General features: G+C 44.3%; 1 protein-coding gene across 1 annotated transcript in view; it reads right to left on the bottom strand.

The window, feature by feature from the left end:
* lrig2 (leucine-rich repeats and immunoglobulin-like domains 2) overlaps positions 1 to 21,807 on the bottom strand; it is a 96,972-nt gene extending 75,165 nt beyond the window's left edge. The window contains exon 1 of the mRNA XM_078546462.1: positions 21,413 to 21,807. Within this exon, the coding sequence (XP_078402588.1) occupies positions 21,413 to 21,585 (173 nt within the window). The 5' untranslated portion in view covers positions 21,586 to 21,807. The remainder of the gene's footprint in view (positions 1 to 21,412) is intronic.
* Between the last annotated feature and the right edge of the window lie 205 nt (positions 21,808 to 22,012).

Genomic DNA, 22,012 nt, shown 5'->3' with positions numbered 1-22,012 from the left:
CCTTATTTGAAAATAAAATAGCAATGCAGATACTTTAATTAGGAGAAAACCTCTCCTACATAGTGCCAAGACCACTAACTAGCAACGCCCTTGCATTTTACATCTTTGATCTTAATCTACTTTGTCCTGTTTTAACATTTCTTCTTTTCAATGCAACAATAAACTTTTAAGACACGGAACAAATATTCACCTTAAAATAAACTTCACATAAATCAAAGCAGCAATCATTCTGTCCAGGGAGCAGAACCAGCACCTGGTACAAATACAATGTTTCAGACCCATAGGTAGTATTCTGCAGTAAATATTTGTGACAAAATTTGAATAGGATCAACTGCATCAATCTAACAACTCATTGAATTATTGATCCAACATTTGGAAAAAACAATTTAAGTGTCAGCACTGACCCAGTGCTAACACTCACACCAAGGTCCCATTTGCCCTCTTAGGTAGAGATAAAAGGTACATGCCACTATTGAAAGAGCACAAGAGCTTTCCCCAGTGGCTGGGCCAATATTTATCCCTCAATCATCATGAAAAACAAACAGATGATTTATTCATTATCACATTGTCATCTGTGGGATCCTGCTGTCCACAAGTTAACTGTCACGTTTCCCACATTACAACAGAGGCTATACTCCAGAAGTACTTCATTGGCTGAGAAACATTTGGGATATCATTTGTGGAATAAAGGACTCAAATACTGTTGCTCAAGTTCTCATATTAGTACAACTCCATTCCTGATCACATACAATCTTTATAACTTTGTAGCTAGGAAACAAACATGGAATAACCTCATGCATTGTTAAAAGGACACAAACATTCAACCTGAAAGCATTTATATTACCTGTCTCGTCTTGAAAATAATTTAAGACTTTATTGTAATTTCAATTCATCCTCTAATTTATAGGGCACAATAATGTCCCGGCCTAATTAAAGAAAGTTTCCACAGAAGTGATTTATGCTGGGTATTGCATTCCCTGTGGATCACAGCAATGAGGTCAATGCCACGCTCTTTCATAGTTCAACAACCTTACTCATTTGTGCCCAAATGCGTGGCAAATGTCAACTCATTGAAAAGGGAACATAAACTGCAATGTCCCCCACAACATTCAGCTACGCAGGCAACAGAAGCAAAGTGAACAAAGGTGGAAATGAGAGAACACTACCACTTTAAGGAGAGAAATTATATTCCATGGGCTGACTCCTCACTTCTTCAGTTGCATTTGACGTAACACTCAATGGATAGGTAGGGCTTGTCTTGATATGCAACTTTCTTGCAACCCCAAAGTAAACATGCCATATTTGCTAAGGTCAGGCTGCTGGGAAACTATATTTAATCACAGCCTGCATAATATTTGCAAAAATATCACTGTACTGGAGGAAGTACAAAATCTGCAATCATATATTCTGAACATCAATGTCTATAGTATAATAAAAACAGAATGAAAGACAGACAGACTTGCATTAATATTTCATGACCACAGCACCTTACAGCCAACGTACTTTGAAGTGTAGTCACTGTTGTAATGTAGGAAACGTGGAAGACAATTTACACACAGCAGCTCCCAGAAACAGCAATGGTGATAATGATCAAATAATGTGGTTTCTGAGATGTTGGTTGAGAGAGAAATGGTGATCCTGGGCAACAGGGAGACCTCCTCTGCTCTTCTTCGAAATAGTGCCATGGGATCTTTTACGTCCACCTTGGTTTAACATCTCACCTGAAAGATGGCACCACTGACAATGCAGCACTGGTTGGAGTCATATCTAGCACAAAAGGAGGTGGTTGTGGCTGTTGGAGGCAATCCTCTCATCCCCAGGACATCACTGCAGGAGTTCCTCAGTGTAGTGTCCTAGGTCAAACCATCTTCAGCTGCTTCATTAATGTCCTTCCCTCCAACATAAAGGTCAGAAGTGGGGACGTTCAGTTCAATTTGCAACTCCTCAAATATTGAAGCAGTCTATGCCCACGTGCAGCAATACCCTAGACAACATCCAGGCTTGGGCTGATAAGTGGCAAGTAACATTTGCACCACACAAGTGCCAGGCAACGACCATCTCCAACAAGACAGAATCTAGTCATCGCCCCTTGACATTCAATGGCATCACCATCGCTGGGATGAGTGAGCTGCAAGTTTGGGGTCAGCTGCAAGAATTCTAAGCCAGCCACCCTGGCAATAGGATCATTAGATTAATGCAGTATTTATACAACTGTTAGAAATATTGATTCGGACTTAAGATACAAAAATCAAACAGACTTATAGTACTTACTGCAAATTTCAACACAAGCTGGCAGAAGACAGATTATGCAACTTGCTAAGTACAGCTAACTGCATTCAGTATGCACATTTCTGTAAAACATTCATGACGACACAACTGTTTTGCAATACAAGGTACCACGAAACAGTGGGCTGAGAGCTGGTTATCTGGGATTCCCACTGAAACTGTCCTTCAAGCCAGAGGTCCCAGAGGGCAGGCATCATTGCCAGAGTTAGTATTTCAGGTTGATGATCTTTCTTTAGGAATGTTAGCCCTGTTCCTTCTACACAGAAGTTGCCAGACCTGAGGATCTCCAGCATTTACTATTTTTATTTCAGATTTCCAGTATCTACAGTATCTTACTTCTATGCAAGTCTGTGCCAGTGTTTGTCTTTATGAGCTACTGCACTTAAACCCTCTCTCATCACTGCTCAGAACTTTTAATAGATCTGTTTTCCAAACTATCTAATTTCCCAACAAAAAACAGATTCTACTTCAACAGTTTGTGGCCGAGAATTTCACATTCTAAGTACCTCCGGTCCAATGAATTCTAAACTCACCACTTCAATTCTCTTGTGGTAATTAAGATTAATTTGTTTTCTCATAACTGTCTCATTAGCCAGTGGCAACAAGCAGTCACTGTTCACACCTCAATCTTGAAGGCTTCTATCAGATTACTCCAGAGCTTAAAAAAATATCAAAAAAAGGTCCAATTTACCTTTAGGTCAGTCTTCAGAACCCAAGAGGTTTCCTTTCCTGTATCAGAACACTCACCCATCCTAGAATTAAGAAACCGCATCTTTCCTTAAAGCCCACCTAACACTCATCACTGATCTGTGATCCTAAACTCAGAACTCAGGTGCAAGTAACTGCTCCTCCACAGTATTCTTCTGTGGATTACCCCAAGTTCACGCTGCACTACTTCACAGACTCTTTTCTATACCACTACAAAAAGCTGTTTCACTCCAAATACACACTGTAGATAGAGGAGATTTACAATTATTCAACTGAATGTGAGAGCTTTATATTTAAGATAATAAACCAAAACACACCCAGCTTCCATCGATCCATTGACAGCTCCTTGCCCTTTTGATTATGAACTCCAAGTTAATGCTAGAATATTGCCAAGATCGCAGATATTTGATGCAAAATTATCAAAACTCACATCATGAGAATCTGAATATAGTCTATTAATACTAAAGGCCACTCAGGCACTGAATTTGGCTCCTTCAAAAGATGGGCTTGTGAAACCCTCAGGTCAAGGGATTTCAAATATCTCAACTCATTTGCCTCTCAGAAGCTTGGGGTCACTTGACAAAATGCTCACTTACACAATAATGACAATGCTTGTTGCTTTCAAAGGTTTCAGTTACAATCTAAGTGCAACGCAATAAGGATTTTAGCTCCTTAAACAGCAAAGGCCAATCTTATATTACTGTGCAGCACTCCAGGCAAGGAGTAGTCTAAAATTTGAATGGAACTACTAAAATAGAAAGTAGCTCTCGCCTTTTCCTGTCATATGATATGGTCTAACAGAACCTACGAAACATGGCAGTGACTGCAGCAGGTAAAAGCCAAACAGCAGGGCTGTCTCAAAGTCTGTCAAACAGCCAGAACAAAATATTCCTAATGCATACCTAACACAGAAAAGCAATGAAAATTTTGATCTTTTCAAAAATAATTCACTGGCAAGGCCAAGATGTATTGCAATTCCTAGTTGTCTAATGTAGAAGTTCAATACAACTGAATGCTTCTAGGCCATTTCAGAGAGTGGTTAAGAGTCAACCAAGAAACTGGAGTCACTTGTGGACCAGACCAGGCAGGGAGGGCAGATTTTCTTCACATTGGTGAACCTGTTGGATTTTTATGATAATCAGACAGCTTTGTGATCACTTTTACTGGTACCAGCTTTTTACTTCTAGATTTTTAAAAACTGAATTCAAATTCTCAGGATTTTAATTCACGTTCTCTTGATTATTAGATTGCTTGTCCAGTAATATAACCATTACATTACCATACCTGATGGGTGGTATTTTTGGCTCTCGAGTCTTGTGAACAACATTTAATGATTGACTAAGATAAAAGCAAAATACTGCAGATGCTGAAAATCTGAAGCAAAAATTAAAAATGCCGGAAAAACTCAGCAGGTCTAACAGCATCTGTGGAGAGAAAGACAGAGTTAACGTTTCGAGTCCGTATGACTCTCCTTCAGAGCTAAAAAGAAGTAAAAATGTGATGAAATTTATACTGTTTAAGGGGTTGGAGCAGTGGAGCTGGACAGAAGGTCAGCGGTAGGTGTAGGCAAAGGAGAGATTGACAAAGATGTCAAGAACGAAAGGACAAAGGAGTGTTAATACCATTTGAAAAGGAACAATGTGCAGGGTTACGGAGATAAGGCAGGAAGGTGGCACTAAATGAAATGCTCATTCAGAGAGCTACGCAGAGACGAAGGGCCAAATGGCCGCCTCCTGTGCTGTAACAATTCTGCGATAGATGCAGCCAAGTGCCTGTAATCCACACTGACAAACAAGCCTGCATTAGTGCTTTTAAACTTCTACCCTTTTTCTTTGAGTAAAAGGAAGGCAACCTGGATTTATATAGTGCCTTATCGCTTCTCAGTAACATCTTCCACAGGCTGAAGCGTGGTGATTAATATAGGCAAAAACAACCGCCATTTTGAGTACTGCATGGCCTGACAAAAAATAATCAGGTGCTTAGCCAAAATTGATGAACTGGTTAAGATACCAGACGAACTCCCTATTCTTCTTAACAAAAACAGAATTACCTGGAAAAACTCAGCAGGTCTGGCAGCATCGGTAGAGAAGAAATCAGTCAACGTTTCGAGTCTTCATGACCCTTCGGCAGAACTTAACCCAGTTCTGCCGAAGGGTCATGAAGACTCAAAACGTTGACTGATTTCTTCTCCACCGATGCTGCCAGACCTGCTGAGTTTTTCCAGGTAATTCTGTTTTTGTTTTGGATTTCCAGCATCCGCAGTAGCTTTTAGCTTTTTGTTTTTATCCCTATTCTTCTTCTTCAGATAGCACCATACAACCTTTAACATCCAACTGAACTGTCACAGCAGGCAGATGGGGGCCTCAACTCAACTCATTTGAAAGACGGAATTTCCAATAATGCAGCTCTCCCAGAGTACTGCTGAGTGTCACTGTGGATTATGCACTGAGAACACCACCATCAAACTATCTAGTATCTACTCTAGGAATTGGTAAAATGTGGTTAAAAAAGGATTCAATATATCATAACTTTATTTTAAATTTTGGGAGAACACTTTAGATTAAGAAAAAAAGACTTGCATTAATATAGTGCTTTTCATGACCACAGTATGTCTCAAAGTGCTTTAAAGCCAATGAAGTACTTTTGGAAGTGTTGTAATGTAGGAAACACAAGAGTCAGTATGCGCACAGCAAGCAAGTGATAATGACCAAATAATCAGTTCTCTGTAATACCGATTGAGGAATAAATATTGGCCAGGACAGAGGGGATACCTCCCCTGATCTTCTTTGAAATAATACCATGGGATCTCTTACATCCACCTGAGCAGGCAGATGGGGCTTCAGTTTAACACTTTGTCCAAAAGACGGCACCTCCAAGAGTGCAAGACTCCCTGAGTACTACACTGGAGTGACAGCCTTTATTTTTTGTGCTCAAACCCTTGAGAGCTGACACTCAAATAAAAGCCTGGAGTCAAAATTAACATCCTTCAGTTTTATGAAAGTTATGGCTTTAACACCAAGTTTACCAGTGCATCTGGCAAAAAGAATCTTTAAGTGGCTGCAGCAGGAAAGCAAAAGTCCAAAGAAATACTATAGATTATCGGCAGTGAGGAGGCTGACTGAACAATTCTAAACAATAGGTACAATTGTCACTGCTGGCATGCACAGCATCACACAGGAACCAGTAGCATCATTCACGTAGTGGGATACAACTGGAGCACCAATAAGCGGGGCCACAGAACAAAGCATGCAAACAAGCTCCCAACTGCAGAACAGGTATCCTGAGACTGCCAGGATTGGAGGGGTTTGTTAGCTGGCTGGTGTCCTGCATCTCTTATTGGCCAGCTTAGGCTGATTTGAGTTAAGGGGTTTGGTGCTATAAAATTGTAGAATGAGGTGAAGTCTCAGGAGACTTTGCCCCAGCAAATTCTTCTAGAAAATAAGGAAGTGGGTAATTAATTAGAGTATGGACAATGGAGGTGCCACTAAGACAGGTGATTTTATATTCAAAAGATAAATGATAATCTGAATTTACATTCTTCACCATTATTCCCACAGTTCTTCCTTCCAGGAACTTAAAATTACACTGGTAAACCTGTGGTGGCAGTCTTCCATCTCCTAAAACGATGGTCTGTGCCCTGGTCAACTCTGGTGTAAAGTATCACTGGTGAGGCTCAGGATCCCCACTCTGGAGAGGCAGCCTCTCCTGCAGAGGAAGACAGAGGGCTGAGAAGGTGCACGATTCGTTAGCCTGTTTTTCCTGGGCACTTTTCTTGGCCAGCTGAGCTTTTCATTTCTGCTCGCCTCTTCCAATGCCCTTCCAAACAAACAAGTCAGCCTCCAGAGGTCACAATCATCAGCAACCGCCTCCCAGCTGTCAGACCAACTTGCAGGCAGCCTTGTAACAGAGGTATGTGTGCCCAAGAGGTTGTGAACCAGTGGCCAATTCACTGTTCAGGCGATATTTAAGCATACACCGGCCGTCAATCCGATGAACGAGACCGAACCAGTGTTGATGTCACTGGCTTAGTAATGAGTATATGCTGATGGAATTGGCACCTTGGAGTTGGTGATCTTGTCCAGCCAAGAGATACCGAAGATACATCTGAGACAGAGAAGGTAGAAACTGTTCAGCCTTTTCCCCTGCCTGGCATGTGTTGTCCAGGTCTCACCATTGTAGAAGAGCATGGTGAGGAGGCAGGCTTGGTAGACTTGTAGTTTGGTGTTCTCAGTCAGGTTGCTGTCGTTCCACACTCTCTTATTCAGTTTGGACAGAACAGATACAGCATTTTTGATATGTGCATTGATTTCAGCATCAAGTGACAGATTGCAGATGATTACAGAGCCCATTTTATGTGAAGCTATCAAGAACCTCCAGCATCACATTGTCAGTGCTAATAGATGGCACTATGGGAACATCCTAGATCATAACATTAGTCTTCCTGATGCTGATGGTCAAACCAAACTCTTTAGAGGCGTGAAGGTGTCTATTCATTTGCCGTTGAAGGCGCTCCTCAGTTTGGGATGCTAAAGGCATCATCAGCATAAAGCAATTCGCTGATGAGGGCTTGGCACACCTTTGTCTTGGATCTCTGGTGAGCAAGGTTGAACAGCTCTGGTATGCAGGCTGTTCTGGTACATGGTACACTTTATTAAAGGGCGTATGAGGTTCTGTTCACAAACAGTGCTAATTGTTAATGAAAAATCCTGCATTTACACAGTACTTTTAATCACAGAAAAATTGCCCTAGATGCTTTAAACAAGCATAATCAGACCAAAGCTGACACCAAGCCAAAGGAGATATTAGGAGGGATGACTAAACAAGAGCTTAAATGTGGAGAGGCAAAGATGTTTAGGGAAGGAATTCCGGCACAGCCACCAGTGATGGAGCAAAGCAAGGGGAGCTGCACAAGAGGACAGAGTTGGAAGAAATGAGATCTCAATTGGTAGTTGGCTGAAGCAGGTGGCAGAGACAAGTAGAGGCGAGATTATAGAAGGGTTTGATAATGAAGGTGAGAATTTTAAATTTGTAGCTTTGGTGGATCAGGAGCCAATATTAGTCAGCAAGCACAGGGAAATGGGAACTTGGTGTGAGTTAGGAGCTGGGCAGCAGAGTTTTGGATGAGCTCAAGTTTATGGAAAGTGGGAAGTTGACCAGAAGAAAAGTGCATAGGAGCCAGAGGGGTAGCTTTCAGGAGAGCACAAAAGAAACATACAAGCTATCACTCAATTGCAAAACCATGTTTATATAAATTCCCTCACTCCACAAATTTAGTGCTCGATGCATTGTATCTGGTCAGTACCAAAGAATATTCAATTCAAGTCTGAAATATTAGTATTTTGAGTTTACAGAAGGAAAGTTATATTGGCACAAGTACTTGTTTCTGCAGTCAATTCAGTGCGATGTGCTTCAGTGCAATGCTACATTGCTACGATTCTTTCTGGCTCATTGAAACACTAATACAGAAGCCTTTATATTCACACATGGAACTGATTGGGAGACTGGACACGTGCCTATCAGTGGGATATTTCAAGTCATCCTGTATGCTCAAACCCCACACACAAAGATTCACAGTACTTGCTACAGGAACACCACGGTTGGATCACCCACAAGAAATACAGCAAAGGTTTATTACAAATATAAAAATCTCTTTGGTATCAGAAGCAGCCACTGCACAAAATGGAGCAAATCAAACACTGACTTCTGAAAAGTTATTCAGACATATTCAAGAGAGAGATTTTTGGTCAGAGGACCAAAGAAAGAAAGATTAAAGAAAGTAAGGGATTGAGCTGTTGAATCTCACTCAGTACCCTGAGTCTTCCATTATAGCATTTGAACAGGCCCAGGTTTTGTGTCTTTATTATCCAGCCTGCCAGATTTTTCCATGCATTTCTTCTTTTTAACAGCAGTTGAAATGTACTTTGCATTAATTTAAGTTTAGATATCCCCCACCCGCCTTCCCTGTTTAGCTGAAAATAGTAATTTAATATAAAATAAAAACAGAAAATGCTGGAAATACTCTGCAGATCTGTGGGGAGAGAAACAGAGTTAACATTTCATTAGTTCTGATGAAAGGTCATTGAACTGAAGTGTTTACTCTGTTGCTCTCTCCACAGATGGTGCCTGGCCTCCTGAACATTTCCAGTGTTTTCTGTTTTCATTTCAGATTTTCAGCATCTGCAATATTTTGCTTTAATATTAAATTTACCTTTTCTACATTATTTAATATTTCATCTCAATTAAGTTTCTCCTGACTAACTTTGCTTCTAGACTTCAGCGTTCAAGTATTTTCACTTTATCTCAATCGACTTCTGACTTGATAATTACTAAAACCTTGAAAATATATTAATTTATTCAAATAGCATAGGAAAACATTATTTACATCTATATTTAAATTTTACATAAAACACACAGGCTCTAAAATATCAAACATTCAACACTCAGCTTTACTTTTAAAAAAACTGGTCTAAACAACTTGATTTCCATAGTGCTTCCAATGCATAGAGAAACATAATATACAACACAAAAGAGGGTGGAAAAAAGTGGGCAAGGGGAAACCAAAGAAGGATTAAGATAGGAATTGGAAGCAAAACCAAAGAGAAGTAGCCCAAAGAGAATTTTGAGAGGACGAGGGAGACAATGCACAGGGATCCCAGAAGAATGTTGCACAGGACAATGATCAATGGCTAACACTGTTGTTATAGTACAAAACAAAAACAGAATTACCTGGAAAAACTCAGCAAGTCTGGCAGCATCGGCGGAGAAGAAATCAGTTAACGTTTCGAGCCTTCATGGCCCTTCGGCAGAACTGGAGCATAGTTAGAAGAAGGGAGAAATATAAATTGGTTTAAGGTGGTGGGGGAGAGACACATTGAGGGTGTGGTGTGGTGATTGTGGAGATGAAATGGAAAGCAATGAAGGTGAGCAGGGCAGAAGAGACAGTCGGAAATCCTGTCGGAGGACAGAACCATACTTCTTCAAAGAGGGTATTTTTTGAAGAGAGGTGGCAGTCAATCAAACACAAAGATAAAAACAAAAAGCTAAAAGCTACTGCGGATGCTGGAAATCCAGAACAAAAACAGAATTACCTGGAAAAACTCAGCAAGTCTGGCAGCATCGGCGGAGAAGGAATCAGTTAACGTTTCGAGCCTTCATGGCCCTTCGGCAGAACTGGAGCATAGTGTCTCTCCCCCACCCCCACCTTAAACCAATTTATATTTCTCCCTTATTCTAACTATGCTCCAGTTCTGCCGAAGGGCCATGAAGGCTCGAAACGTTAACTGATTTCTTCTCCGCCGATGCTGCCAGACTTGCTGAGTTTTTCCAGGTAATTCTGTTTTTGTTTTGGATTTCCAGCATCCGCAGTAGCTTTTAGCTTTTTGTTTTTATTACTGTTGTTATAGTGCAGTGACAGGCACATGCAAGAATAAAGGTCGGGAGAACACTATGAAAATGATGTAGGGCAAGACCACGGCAGACTTTTAAAGTAAATGAGGATTCTAAAAAGTCAATTCATGTAGGCACACAACCCAATGGAATGATACGGTTTGGAGAATCTAATCAAAAGGAACCATTAAGGACAATAGAGGATTTATTTAGGGCTGTCCTCAGAGAGAAGTTCAGCTTCATGTCAAGAGGGCATTTGCTAAACTTTTTTTGTTAAACGACTCTGTTACATGAGAGCTGATCTGGAAATAAATGCTTATGTGTCAATACTCAGTGGAGTCAGGTCAGGTGTTAAAACTTGCTACCATATTGACAGCAGGCAGTACTGATAACCAGGTAGCAAATGAGCACCTGGAGATGGGGAGTGAGACCCTTGATGGAGGAAAAACCATCAAAAGGCAGATGAGCTCATTCTTAATCAACCAATAACTTGCAGGCTCAATGAAAGAGTGACCACGGGCAGTCTCAAACGCATCAGGATTCAAGCCCCTGCCTTAAGTGTTGAGGACAGGCCTAGTAGCCCCAGCAATGGGTGACTGACAATGACTTTAGCCTATGATCAGACCAAACATCCAGAATAATCATGTGGAAGTTGCATGAAATGGGAATGTTCCTTCACTGACTGTACACCTCCAATATCTCTCCACTCAGGAGTCTTGCGCCAAGAGTAGCTGACAATAGGCCAAGCTGACAATCATCGATGCCCACCGTTACTGTTTGATTATTTACTGAGAGGATAGAAAAAAATCCTCAGGTGGAGATTGAGAGGATGTGTCACTTGTACATCAGTCTAAGTAACCATGTGTGTGAAACTATGCCCACAGCAATTTTTAACAAATATTTGATAAATCAGCAGGACGTCCTATACAAGCATGTAAACCAATTCATAATAAACCAATTTATGATCCCATTGCAGAATAAAAGGAGGGCCATTGTTGGTTATTTTCACTGTATAACAAGACACTATGCTGCACATGACCAATTATAGAGGACCTGCTGCTTAACCTTGTAAAGTTCAGATGAAATTAGAATTACAGCATGTGTTTAACAAGCTTTGATTAACACCAAAACATCCATGCTTTCTGTACACAATAAAACACAGCACCCTCGGAATCCTTCTTGAAGGAATGCAACCAAAACATTAAAGCAAAACGAAATTATAGTTACACAATTGTAAATGCACCATAGACAAAAACCTCCTTTTTATGGTCAGATTTCAATTGTTGCAGTGAAACAAGCTACACTTGAATTTTTGAAACAGAAAATGGTGAAGACATTTTAAATGGTCAAAGGTGCAATGCTGTTTTCATAAAATTATAAACCTTGTGACTACTATAAATTCTTGCATCTTCACTTATAAACTGCACGACAAAGGGTTAATGTCAGACACATGAACAGTGGTGAAATAGCCACGTATGAAGCGACAAAAGATTTAGGAGTCTTAGTAGGCTTGGCACTAAACATGCCCGACAAATACATAGCAGCAATTAACAAAGGCAATAAAAAGTTTGAATTACGCAGTCAAAACATTACAAGTCAGAGGAAGTTATGATCAAAATGCATGATGCTCTGGTCAGATATCACCTTCACTTCTGGCTGCCATTAAAAAAGGGCCACGACATTCAAGCATTGGAGGCAGTGCTGGGCAGAGCCATGAGGCTGACCACCGGCTTCAAGGGTCTGAGGTTATGAAGAAAGACTGGGGAGATTTGGGCTTTTCAGCCTTGAGAAAACACATCTAAGTGATGATCTTATGGAGGGATACAAGCAATGCTCTCTCTAAGCTTTACATCTGAGCAGCAACCAAAAATTCCCAGATCGCAGGTCGCAAAATGTAAGCACCTTTGAAATTACCATGCATGCAAAAAAATTTAGAGGGGTCACACGCTTAAACAAATTGCCCGTGCAGTACAAAAAAGGGGTACATTGGATACAAGAGAGTACAGTTTCTAGAGGAATAGAATTGAAAAGCACAGATGTCATTTGATTATACAGCACCTTGGTTAGACCACGCCTAAGAGTATTGTGTGCAGTTCTGGTCTCCATATTACAAAAACAGTATAAGCAATGGAGAAAGTTGTATCCTGGAAACCTTCTATACCATCAGTAAAGACTGATTAGGCAGGGGTCCTTTCCTATAGGAAAGAGGATACTGCAAGGTGACCCTTAAAATTATGAAAGGGTCCGATTCTGCATTTACATTGTATTAACAGCAGGACAGGAAAGGTAAATCAAGAACAGCTCTTAAAATTAAATTATGGGAGCAGAACAAGGAGACACTGGTTTAAACTAGTAATAAATAATTTTAGGACTGATGTCGGAAGCTTCACAGAGAATAATCAAGCTTGAGTTTACTTCCTGGCAGTGTTGGGAGGCAAAAATCCTTGCTACATTTTGAAATTACTGGATGCTACAAGAGGAAGATTTTGGGGGGGGGGGGGGGGTGTTTTTGAACGCTTGAACTAGTATGGGTTCAGGGGTCTTCCTTATTGATAATTATCCTGCAATCTTGCGATCAGTGAAATATGATACACTTAGATTTCATTTTGACTTCAAAAAGAACCCAATGGAGGTGACTCATGCATTCCATGCTCAAGAATCCATCACCATTAAAGGAAGAATTGCATTTTACTAATGCAGTACCAGATTTCCGTTTGACAATAACCCTGCACTGATAAACAAGACCAGAATTTGAAATTGATATTTATTTTTAAAAGTGATCATTTTGTTAGATTACCAAGGACAGCTTCAATCATATCCCAAGCAATGCACTTTGCTTAATGTTGCAGTAAATTTTTATAATGATGTACTGTATTTGTTTTCTTCTCTTTTGAAGTTTAATATTTTTTAACCATCCCCTTCTACTCCTGTGCTGCAAGGCAATGTACATGGTCTGCTGCAAGCCCTCCACCAACGTAGTGCTTCAGCCTGCCACCGGGAATTACTGAAAGCTGCCTAAGTGTCCAGATTCTGAATCTTCTTTGAAGGACTCATTTTAAAACTTGCACCCTTGTTTTCAAATCTCTCATGCCTTGACCCCTCCCTATATCAGTAATCTCCTCCAGTCTGAGATCGCTTCCAGATATCTGCACTGCTCCAACTCTAGCCCCTTACACATCCCCGATTTCCATTGCTCCACCACTGACAACTGTACCTTCAGCTGTCTGGGCCTCAAGCTCTGGGGTTCACTCCTTGAACCTCTCTCTCTCCTCCTTTAAGACACTCCTTAAAAGATTTCAGTCAGCTGACCCAATACCTCCAAAGTGATTCAATGTCAAATTTCGTCAGCTAATGTTCCTGTGAGAAATTATAGGAAGTTATATTCTGCTGAGATTACTTGTTGAGATTAAATAGTCACCCATTCTATCTCTGCCCTGTGCCAAGTTAGCCAATCATAGCCACGGTGATAAAATTGGCTTCACCAATCATTACTTTTGGGGGGTCACTGGGAGGGGGATTGGCTGCCATGTATAATTGGCCCAGAGTAGAATATCAGAATCACTATATTACTGCATTATTAGGAAAAACAGAACAGCTCCTTTACCGCTCAAGCAATATTTCCTGTAAGTTGTGTGGCTGCGCAGCAACCCAAAGGACCTCACACAGACCGTGCATAAGTCGACCACTTTAAGTTGCCATAAATGTGTGTGTGTGTGCAAAAAAATTTAAAGGGGCTGTGCTCTTAAAATAAATCACCCATGCGCTCCAAATAAAGATTAGAGGGAACGTTGCACTCAAGTAAAATTCAGTGAGCACTAGTCGTCCTGCTGTTAACTCATCTGACTGATCATTCTTCACCTGAGCACGGCAGGAAATTTGTCTGTGGTGGGCATCATACCAGATCCACATTTGACTTTCACACACTCACCTAGCAAGGACACCAGGCAGTGATCAAGGGCAGGAACTCTATCTGATCTTGCTCTTCCTAACTAGGTATAATGAGACACACTGGAGTGCTCTAATTTCTGTCTAAACTAATTTAGCACAAGACTGTTGAAATAAAGCCAAGGACCTTAAGCCTGCATGACTGAATGGAATCTGAATTGAGGTCGTCAATAAACAGCAAAGTAGTAAATGGGCCAAATCTACATGCTAATCCAGTTTTACTTTAGAGGCTCTTACTTGGAAACAAAAACTCCAGATTTCTCTAACAAAAATGTTAATTCATTAGTGAACTAATTATTGAAAAACAAACTGCAAATCATTTGTTGAAACACTGGCCAAAATTTATCAAAGATTCATCTCATTCCTGTTTGAAGATCCTATTTGTGTGCAAATTGGTTGCCAGGTTTTCCTACATGACAACAGTGACCATACTTCAATGATAAAATAATAGGATGTGAAATGCTCTGGACTTGATAGGAGGTACCACATAAGTGCAAGTTGTTGCACATGGGACAAAGTGTTAAAGATATTGACAAATATGCACCCAGTCTGGAATTATTTATAGAATCTTAAAGTGTATTTAAACACCCCAATATTTTGGGAAGGATTGCAGTCTTCCAAAACCTACACAGTCCAAACGGAACAAACCTGACAGATTAGAGAATCACAGGCTCTTTGAAAGGGCTAGCCAATTAGTCTCACTCCCCTGCTCTTTCGTTGCAGCCCTGCAATTTTTTCCCTTCAAGTATTTATCCAATTCCCTTTTGAAAGTCACACTTCAATCTGCTTCCACTACCGTCTCAGGTAATGCATTCCAAAGGATAACAATTAGAGCTCATTTACTATACCCACAAGGACCTAACTGCACTTTAACAGCGACAAGGGGCTGGGAAAGTATCAGGATGTGTTCATAGAAAGTCAGCACTGGGAGGTCAAATCGCCATCAGGGGAATCAGCCAGATCATAAAATTTTACAAGTGCTGATATGCATCAGGACAGCTGCTGACTTGGATGGGTTTGATCTACTGCGGAATATGCAACTGGGAAATACTTGGAATTTATTTTTGATAACTAGTTTGGAGGGGGGATTGAATAATGCAAATTCGGTTTTTATTACAAGGAGAAAGCTGGGATATTCAATTATTTTGGGATTTCCGTTCCACAACTGGATGTGTTTTCCTTTTAGTTTTGCATATGAGTTACAATTCAAAGGAATTGAACAGAGGCACTAGCCTGCTAGTTCAGTGAGGGGGATGCAAATTCTGTTTTTATTACAGGGGGATATCTGATCACTTTGGGGATCTCCTATTTGTCCCCGTTTTGAACACTGGAAACCGATTAAGCTAGCAAATGACAAAAACAAAATGCTGTGTATTCTGGTAATCTGAAACAGAAAATATTTGCAGGTCAGGCAGCATCGGTGGGGGGAGAAACAGAATTAAGGTTTCAGGTCGATGATCTTTCATTAGAACTCCTCTGATGGGAAAGGTCATTGACTGAAACATTAACTCTTGATCGTTTCTCAGCCTTTTGGTTAAGATCAATGTAGTTGTGAAGCAATGGCTATAACCAGTCGAGCACCATATCATGGGGTACCTAACACCGTCCGGGTCACGGTGAAGGACAGCGAAGGAGGAGCACCCACGGATCGAGCCTTCTTCATCAAGCGGATCCTGTTAAAGGCGTGTGGATTTGAAGTGGAGGAGATCTACTCCCCGCAAGATTTCCCAAGCGCTGGATGTTTCGACGTGACTTTCAAGCCTGTGGCAGCTTGCGTCAAGTTCCTGAAGGTGTTCGAGGAGAAGAGGGACCAGCCGGAGATGAAGATCTTGACGGTGGAGCCGCTCTTTGCTCTGCCATTGCAACGGGACTGTGTGGTAACGGTGCATCTCTACAACCCTTACGTCCCTGTCACCAACGTGTTCACCTTCCTCGCCAGGTACGTCGACGAGGTTGGGAGCTGCACCGAGGTTAGAGATGCCTTCGGGATTTGGGCATGCAAACGTCAGGTTACGGTCACGCTCAAAACCGATGGTAAGGGAGTCATCTTCCACCCTCCTTCCAGCTTCGCTATCGCAGGAAGCCGTGTCTACCTTGTCTACGCTGGGCAGCCCAAACTTTGTCGCTCATGCGGCAAGTCTGGTCATGTGGCAGCCAACTGCAGCGCTGCCCTCTGCAAGAACTGCAAACAGGAAAGGCACCAGACAAAGGGCTGCAAACAGACTATGTGCTGCAACCTGTGTGGTGAGGCAGGTCACCTCTACAGGACCTGCCCCAAACACTGCCTCACTTATGCACAGGCAGCCAAAGCCAACAAGGGGGAAGCAGAAGAAATGCTTCATGTCACTACTACCAAGGACACTTGCAACACGCCAACCACCATGGCCCCCAGTGAGAACAACGGGACAAAAGAGGACACAGAGAGAGACAAGGTGGAGGAAAAGATTGAGGCAGCAGACAGCCAATCAACAGCACTGCCCCCTGAACCTCCCACTCCCCAGGAGAGCAAATCAATGGAGGGAGGAAGCAGTGGAAAATCAGCAGGGGGAATGGCAGCTGGTGAAGAGAGCCAAAAGGAAGAAGGGGCTAAGAAGGGACCAAGCCACTTCCCAGACAAGTGGCAAGAGGCGTCTCCCATCCGACACGGATGACAAGGGCAGCTGCTCTTCGGACGAAGAAGTGCAAGGGCGGCACCTACAGAAGAAGCGGCAAAGCTCTAGGGAGTTGGAGGACGAGACACCCGAGCTCCAGAACATTGGAGACAATGAGGAGACCAGCGCACCCCAACTTTGCCCACAACCCAAAGAGACCAGCGCACTCCAGCCCCAGGAATCTGGGAGCAGTGAAGCGCTCAGTGCACGCCAACTCCGGGAAGCCAGGAGCAGCAACGCCCCAGAGGGGGGAGGATTGGAGAGACTTCTCCAACAGAGGACATTTCAAATCCCGTTCTCTACACAAATCCCCAGATGCCACCTGAGCAGAACATCTCCAATGGGGAGGTTCAGGACGGTTTCCTCAGCCCATCCAAAGTGAGGCAATTTGTGAACCCTATGGCTATGCAGGAGCAGGCCAAAGGTCTGGGACTCTCAGAGACAACAGGTTTGGTAAGAGACTAAATGCTTTAAAATGGGTGTAAAGATTGTATCCATAAATGTGTGTGGCATTAAATCTACTACGCGATGTGTTGCGACCTTGGACTACCTTGCCAAGGTCAAAGTTGACCTGTTGTTTCTGCAGGAGTGTGCGATACCGCACCTCAGCTCCTACAGGCAATGGTCACGATGGTGGCCCCATGGGCCATTGATCTGGTCAGGAGGAAACGACTCTCGTTCCTCCGGCCTGGGTATTCTGCTGCGGGGAGGCAACTTCACCGTCTCCGAGGTTAAGGAGGTGGTGGGTGGGCGCCTCCTCGTAGCAGACGTAATGTACAAGAATGCTCCACTCCGGTTAATTAATGTGTACGCCCTGGCACAAGGGGCCGAGCGGCTGGCGGTTTTTCAGCAGCTCCCACTGCTGCTGGCGACCTCCAGGCCGGTCATTCTGGGCGGTGACTTCAACTGCATCATCGATGCGGCTGGACGATCCGGCAGGGCCGACAGCAGATCGGATGCTACGTCCAGATCTCTGATGGAAACAGTTAAGGATGCCAAGCTGCGCGACGTCTTCAGCAACCCTGCAGATGGAGCGCAGCGTAGATACACCTGGTCGCGGCCAGACGGGTCCATCCATTCCAGGATAGACTTCCTGTTTGTGTCCTGTGCATTCGCAGTCAGATCCACCGACGTCAAGCCGGTATTCTTCTCTGACCACTGCCTTCTACTGGCTGACTGTCACTTAGAGGAAGACCAGAGGGTGGGCAGGGGGGCATGGAAGCTAAACGTGCAACTGCTGACCTCAGAGAACATTGATGAGCTCAAGAGGGATTACACAGGTTGGAGAACCGTGAAACACCTCTTTGAGTCCCTGACACACCGGTGGGAAGCGATCAAGGGAAACATCAAGAGGTTTTTCATCCTCAAAGGCACCCAGAAAGCTAGAAAGGAACAGAGGGAAATGTCCCGACTCCAGAAAAACATGCAGAATCTGCTCCGGCTGCAGTCGATGGGGGTCGATGTCAAGGAGGAACTCCAAGAGCTGAAGAGCCAGCAAGCCTCGCTCTTTGCCTCGGAGGCCTCCAAGATCATCTTCCGGTCCAGAGTCCGCTCCGTGGAGCAGGATGAGACATGCTCATGTTTCTTCTTCCAAAGGGTACACACAGAGAGCTCTGTGATCAGCAGCCTGAAGGAAGAAGACGGCTCAGTAAAGTCATCGCAGTCCGACATTTTGAGGATCAGCAAATCCTTTTATGCTGGATTGTATGACGTGAAGCCCACAGACAGCACGGCCTCCAAGTCCTTCCTGTCCTCTATCACGGAGGTCTTAGACGACAGTACATGGGAGAGCCTAGACAAACCGCTAACTCCTGACGAACTGACTAAGGCCCATGAGTCCTTCGAGAAGAGTAAATCTCCCGGAAGCGACGGCTTGCCGGCGGAGTTGTATTCAGCTCTGTGGGACTGAATGGGCCCAGACCTGTTAGAAGTGTACGAGAGTATGCTTCTGGCCAGCAGCATGTCAGAATCCATGAGGAAAGGCATCATCACCCTCATCTACAAGCACAAGGGGGAAAGGGAGGAGATTAGAAATGGCGACCCATTTCACTGTTGAATGTGGACTATAAGATTCTGTCCAAGGTCATCGCCGATCAGGTCAAGTCCGCTCTGGAATTGGTGATCCACCCTGACCAGACCTGCACTGTGCCAGGCAGGAAGATCTCTGACAGCCTCGCACTGCTCAGGGATACGATTGCCTATGCGCAGGACAGGGGTGTGGACACCTGCCTCATCAGCCTGGATCAGGAGAAGGCCTTTGACAGAATTTCACACACCTACATGGTGGATGTGCTCTCCAAAATGAGGTTTGGGGAGGGAATTCGCAATTGGATCCAACTGCTCTACACTAACATCAGTAGCGCAGTCTCAATCAAGGGGTGGGAATCAGATAGCTTTCCTATTAAATCTGGAGTCAGGCAGGGCTGTCCTCTCTCCCCAGTCCTTTTTGTGTGTTGCATTAAACCCTTTGCTGAGCCCATCGGGAAGGATCCGGGCATAAGAAGAGTGACAATCTCAGGCAGTGGAGGCACTCAGGTCAAAGCCTCCCTGTACATGGACGATGTCGCAGTCTTCTGCTCGGATCCGCTGTCGGTGTGCAGACTGATCCACATCTGCGACCAGTTCGAACTGGCCTCGGGAGCCAAGGTAAATCATGGGAAGTGCAAGGCCACGTTCTTTGGGAACTGAGCTGACCGATCCTTTGTCCCCTTCACTGTCAGGGCTGACGGCCTGAAGGTGCTGGGGATATGGTTCGGAGGGACTGGGGCATGTGTTAGAAACTGGAAGGAGCGAGTGTCTATGGTGAAAAGAAAACTGGGCATGTGGGAGCGACGCTCCCTCTCCATTGCGGGCAAGAACCTGGTCATCAGGTGTGAGGCACTCTCGCTGTACGTGGCGCAGGTCTGGCCCATTCCAGACTCCTGTGCGATGGCAATCACCCGAGCCATCTTTCGCTTTATCTGGAGGTCGAAAATGGATCGTGTCCGCAGGGACACGGTGTACAAGCCTCTAGATAAAGGGGGCAAAAATGTGCCCAACACCTTTGTGTGCGGCTGCATCAAGCTGTGCGTAGACCCTTGGTATGCAAACACCAAGTGTCACTACGTGCTGAGGTTCTACCTGTCCCTGGTGTTGCGAAGGATGGGTCTGGCCACGCTGCCGCGGAACGCTCCAAGTAGTTGGACCGTGCCGTACCACCTGTCCCTGGTGGAAAAATTTATGCAGAGAAACACCTTTGACCACAAGTCCATCAGGCAGTGGTCAGCATGTAACGTCTTAGAGGCCCTGCGGGAAAAGGAGAGGGTGGATCCTGTGGGATGGTTCCCCAAGCAGACTATCAAAGTCATTTGACAGAATGCCTCATCGCCAGAACTTTGCAACAAGCACCAAGATGTAACTTGGCTGGTGGTGAGAAAGGCCCTCCCCGTCAGATCCTTCCTACACACCAGGAGTCTCACGCCCTCTGCATGTTGCCCTCGAGGTGGCTGTGGTGGGGACGAAACCGCTGTTCACCTCCTGGTGGATTGTGCCTTTGCAAAGGTCTGGAGAGTGATGCAGTGGTTTCTGTCGAGGTTCATCCCGAGCAGTTCTGTGACACAGGACTCTGTGCTCTACGGGCTGTTCCCAGGGACACACACCGAGACAAACATCAACTGCAGCTGGAGGATCAACAACTCAGTGAAAGACGCTCTTTGGTCTGCCCAAAACTTGTTGGTCTTCCAGCGCAAAGAGTTGTCCCCGACCAAGTGTTGCAGACTGGCACATTCCAAAGTCCAGGACTACATGCTGAGGGGCGCACTAAAGCTTGGGGCAGCCGCCGCAAAAGCGCAATGGAGAAAAGTCGCTGTCTAAGACCCTTCTGCCACAGTGCACCGAGGGACTGGGAACTGTTGAGAGCCCCTCGGGCTGTACAGCTCAAAATGAATGTATGCAGTGAATACTAATTGTATTATAAATGTATTGAAGCACCTCAGGGTGCAACATCATGTTTGTTGATAACTCCAATACCATTGTCTGATTGTTTGCATTGACCATGTTGAAATGATTGTAATATTCATTGATTGTATTGATGCACCTTGTGATACATGTATAATAGTTGAACCTGATTGTACTTATGTGATGGTGATTTTGAAATGGTTTGGAATGTTCTTCCAGATATTTTATGAATAAAGTATATTTTTCAAAAAAAAACTCTTGATTCTCTTTCCAGAGTCGCCTGCCTGACCTTATGAGTATTGCAAACGTTTTCTGTTCTTACATAAGTTTCTGGCTGCAATATATACATTTTAAGATCAAAGGACAACTATCAGTACATCACCAGTGATTGCAGTAGCTTCCCTGCACTGAGCCCAGGACACAATGATGCTCTCTGCAGTGTGTGCCGGGCCCGCCCGCGCGTTTTGTTTATTTTGCACGCCCGCCCGCCCGATACTCACAGCTGTTTGACCCAGGTCGGAAGCTGCTGAGGAACGGCAGTCGCCCGGCGCCTGCTGCAGTCCACCAGGCCGTCAGTGCAGGAACATTGCGGGGGGCAGGCCAAGGAAGCTGCCAGGAGCAGGGCGGCCCATAGTAACCGGGGACCGAGCCCAGGGACCGCCGCCGCCGCCATCTTAAATTCCCACCGACAGAAGCAAAACAAACCCCCTCCTCCCTCCCTCCTCCTCCTCCTCCAAGTGCCCGTCCACAGCCCCCACACCCACTATAATATTAACCACACTGCGTAAATAAAAGCTGTAAGCACTCCAGCCAGGCCCCCGCCTCACTCCGACACTAAAACCTCTCAGCGAGCCGCGGGCGCCCAAATCCCTGCCTCCCGATGCCGCCGCCAACACAAAGCGCCCATTCTCGGCTGCCCACCCGCCCCACCGCTCTGTTGCCATTGGCCAATCCCGGTCCCGCCCCCGGATCCCTATTAGCCACAGCTGACGCCGATCAAATTACGTTCCCAGACCGCACGAGATGGATCCACCCCTTCTCCCCCCTCTGACGCAGACACAGCTACGATTGGCCAAACCACATGTCACTCACCCAACGGG

This window comes from Cetorhinus maximus, chromosome 8 (genome assembly GCF_964194155.1).
Source record: "Cetorhinus maximus chromosome 8, sCetMax3.hap1.1, whole genome shotgun sequence".
NCBI classification, from domain to species: domain Eukaryota; kingdom Metazoa; phylum Chordata; class Chondrichthyes; order Lamniformes; family Cetorhinidae; genus Cetorhinus; species Cetorhinus maximus.
Note: the sequence above shows the minus strand (reverse complement) of the source record. Positions and strands in the feature narration are given on the sequence as shown.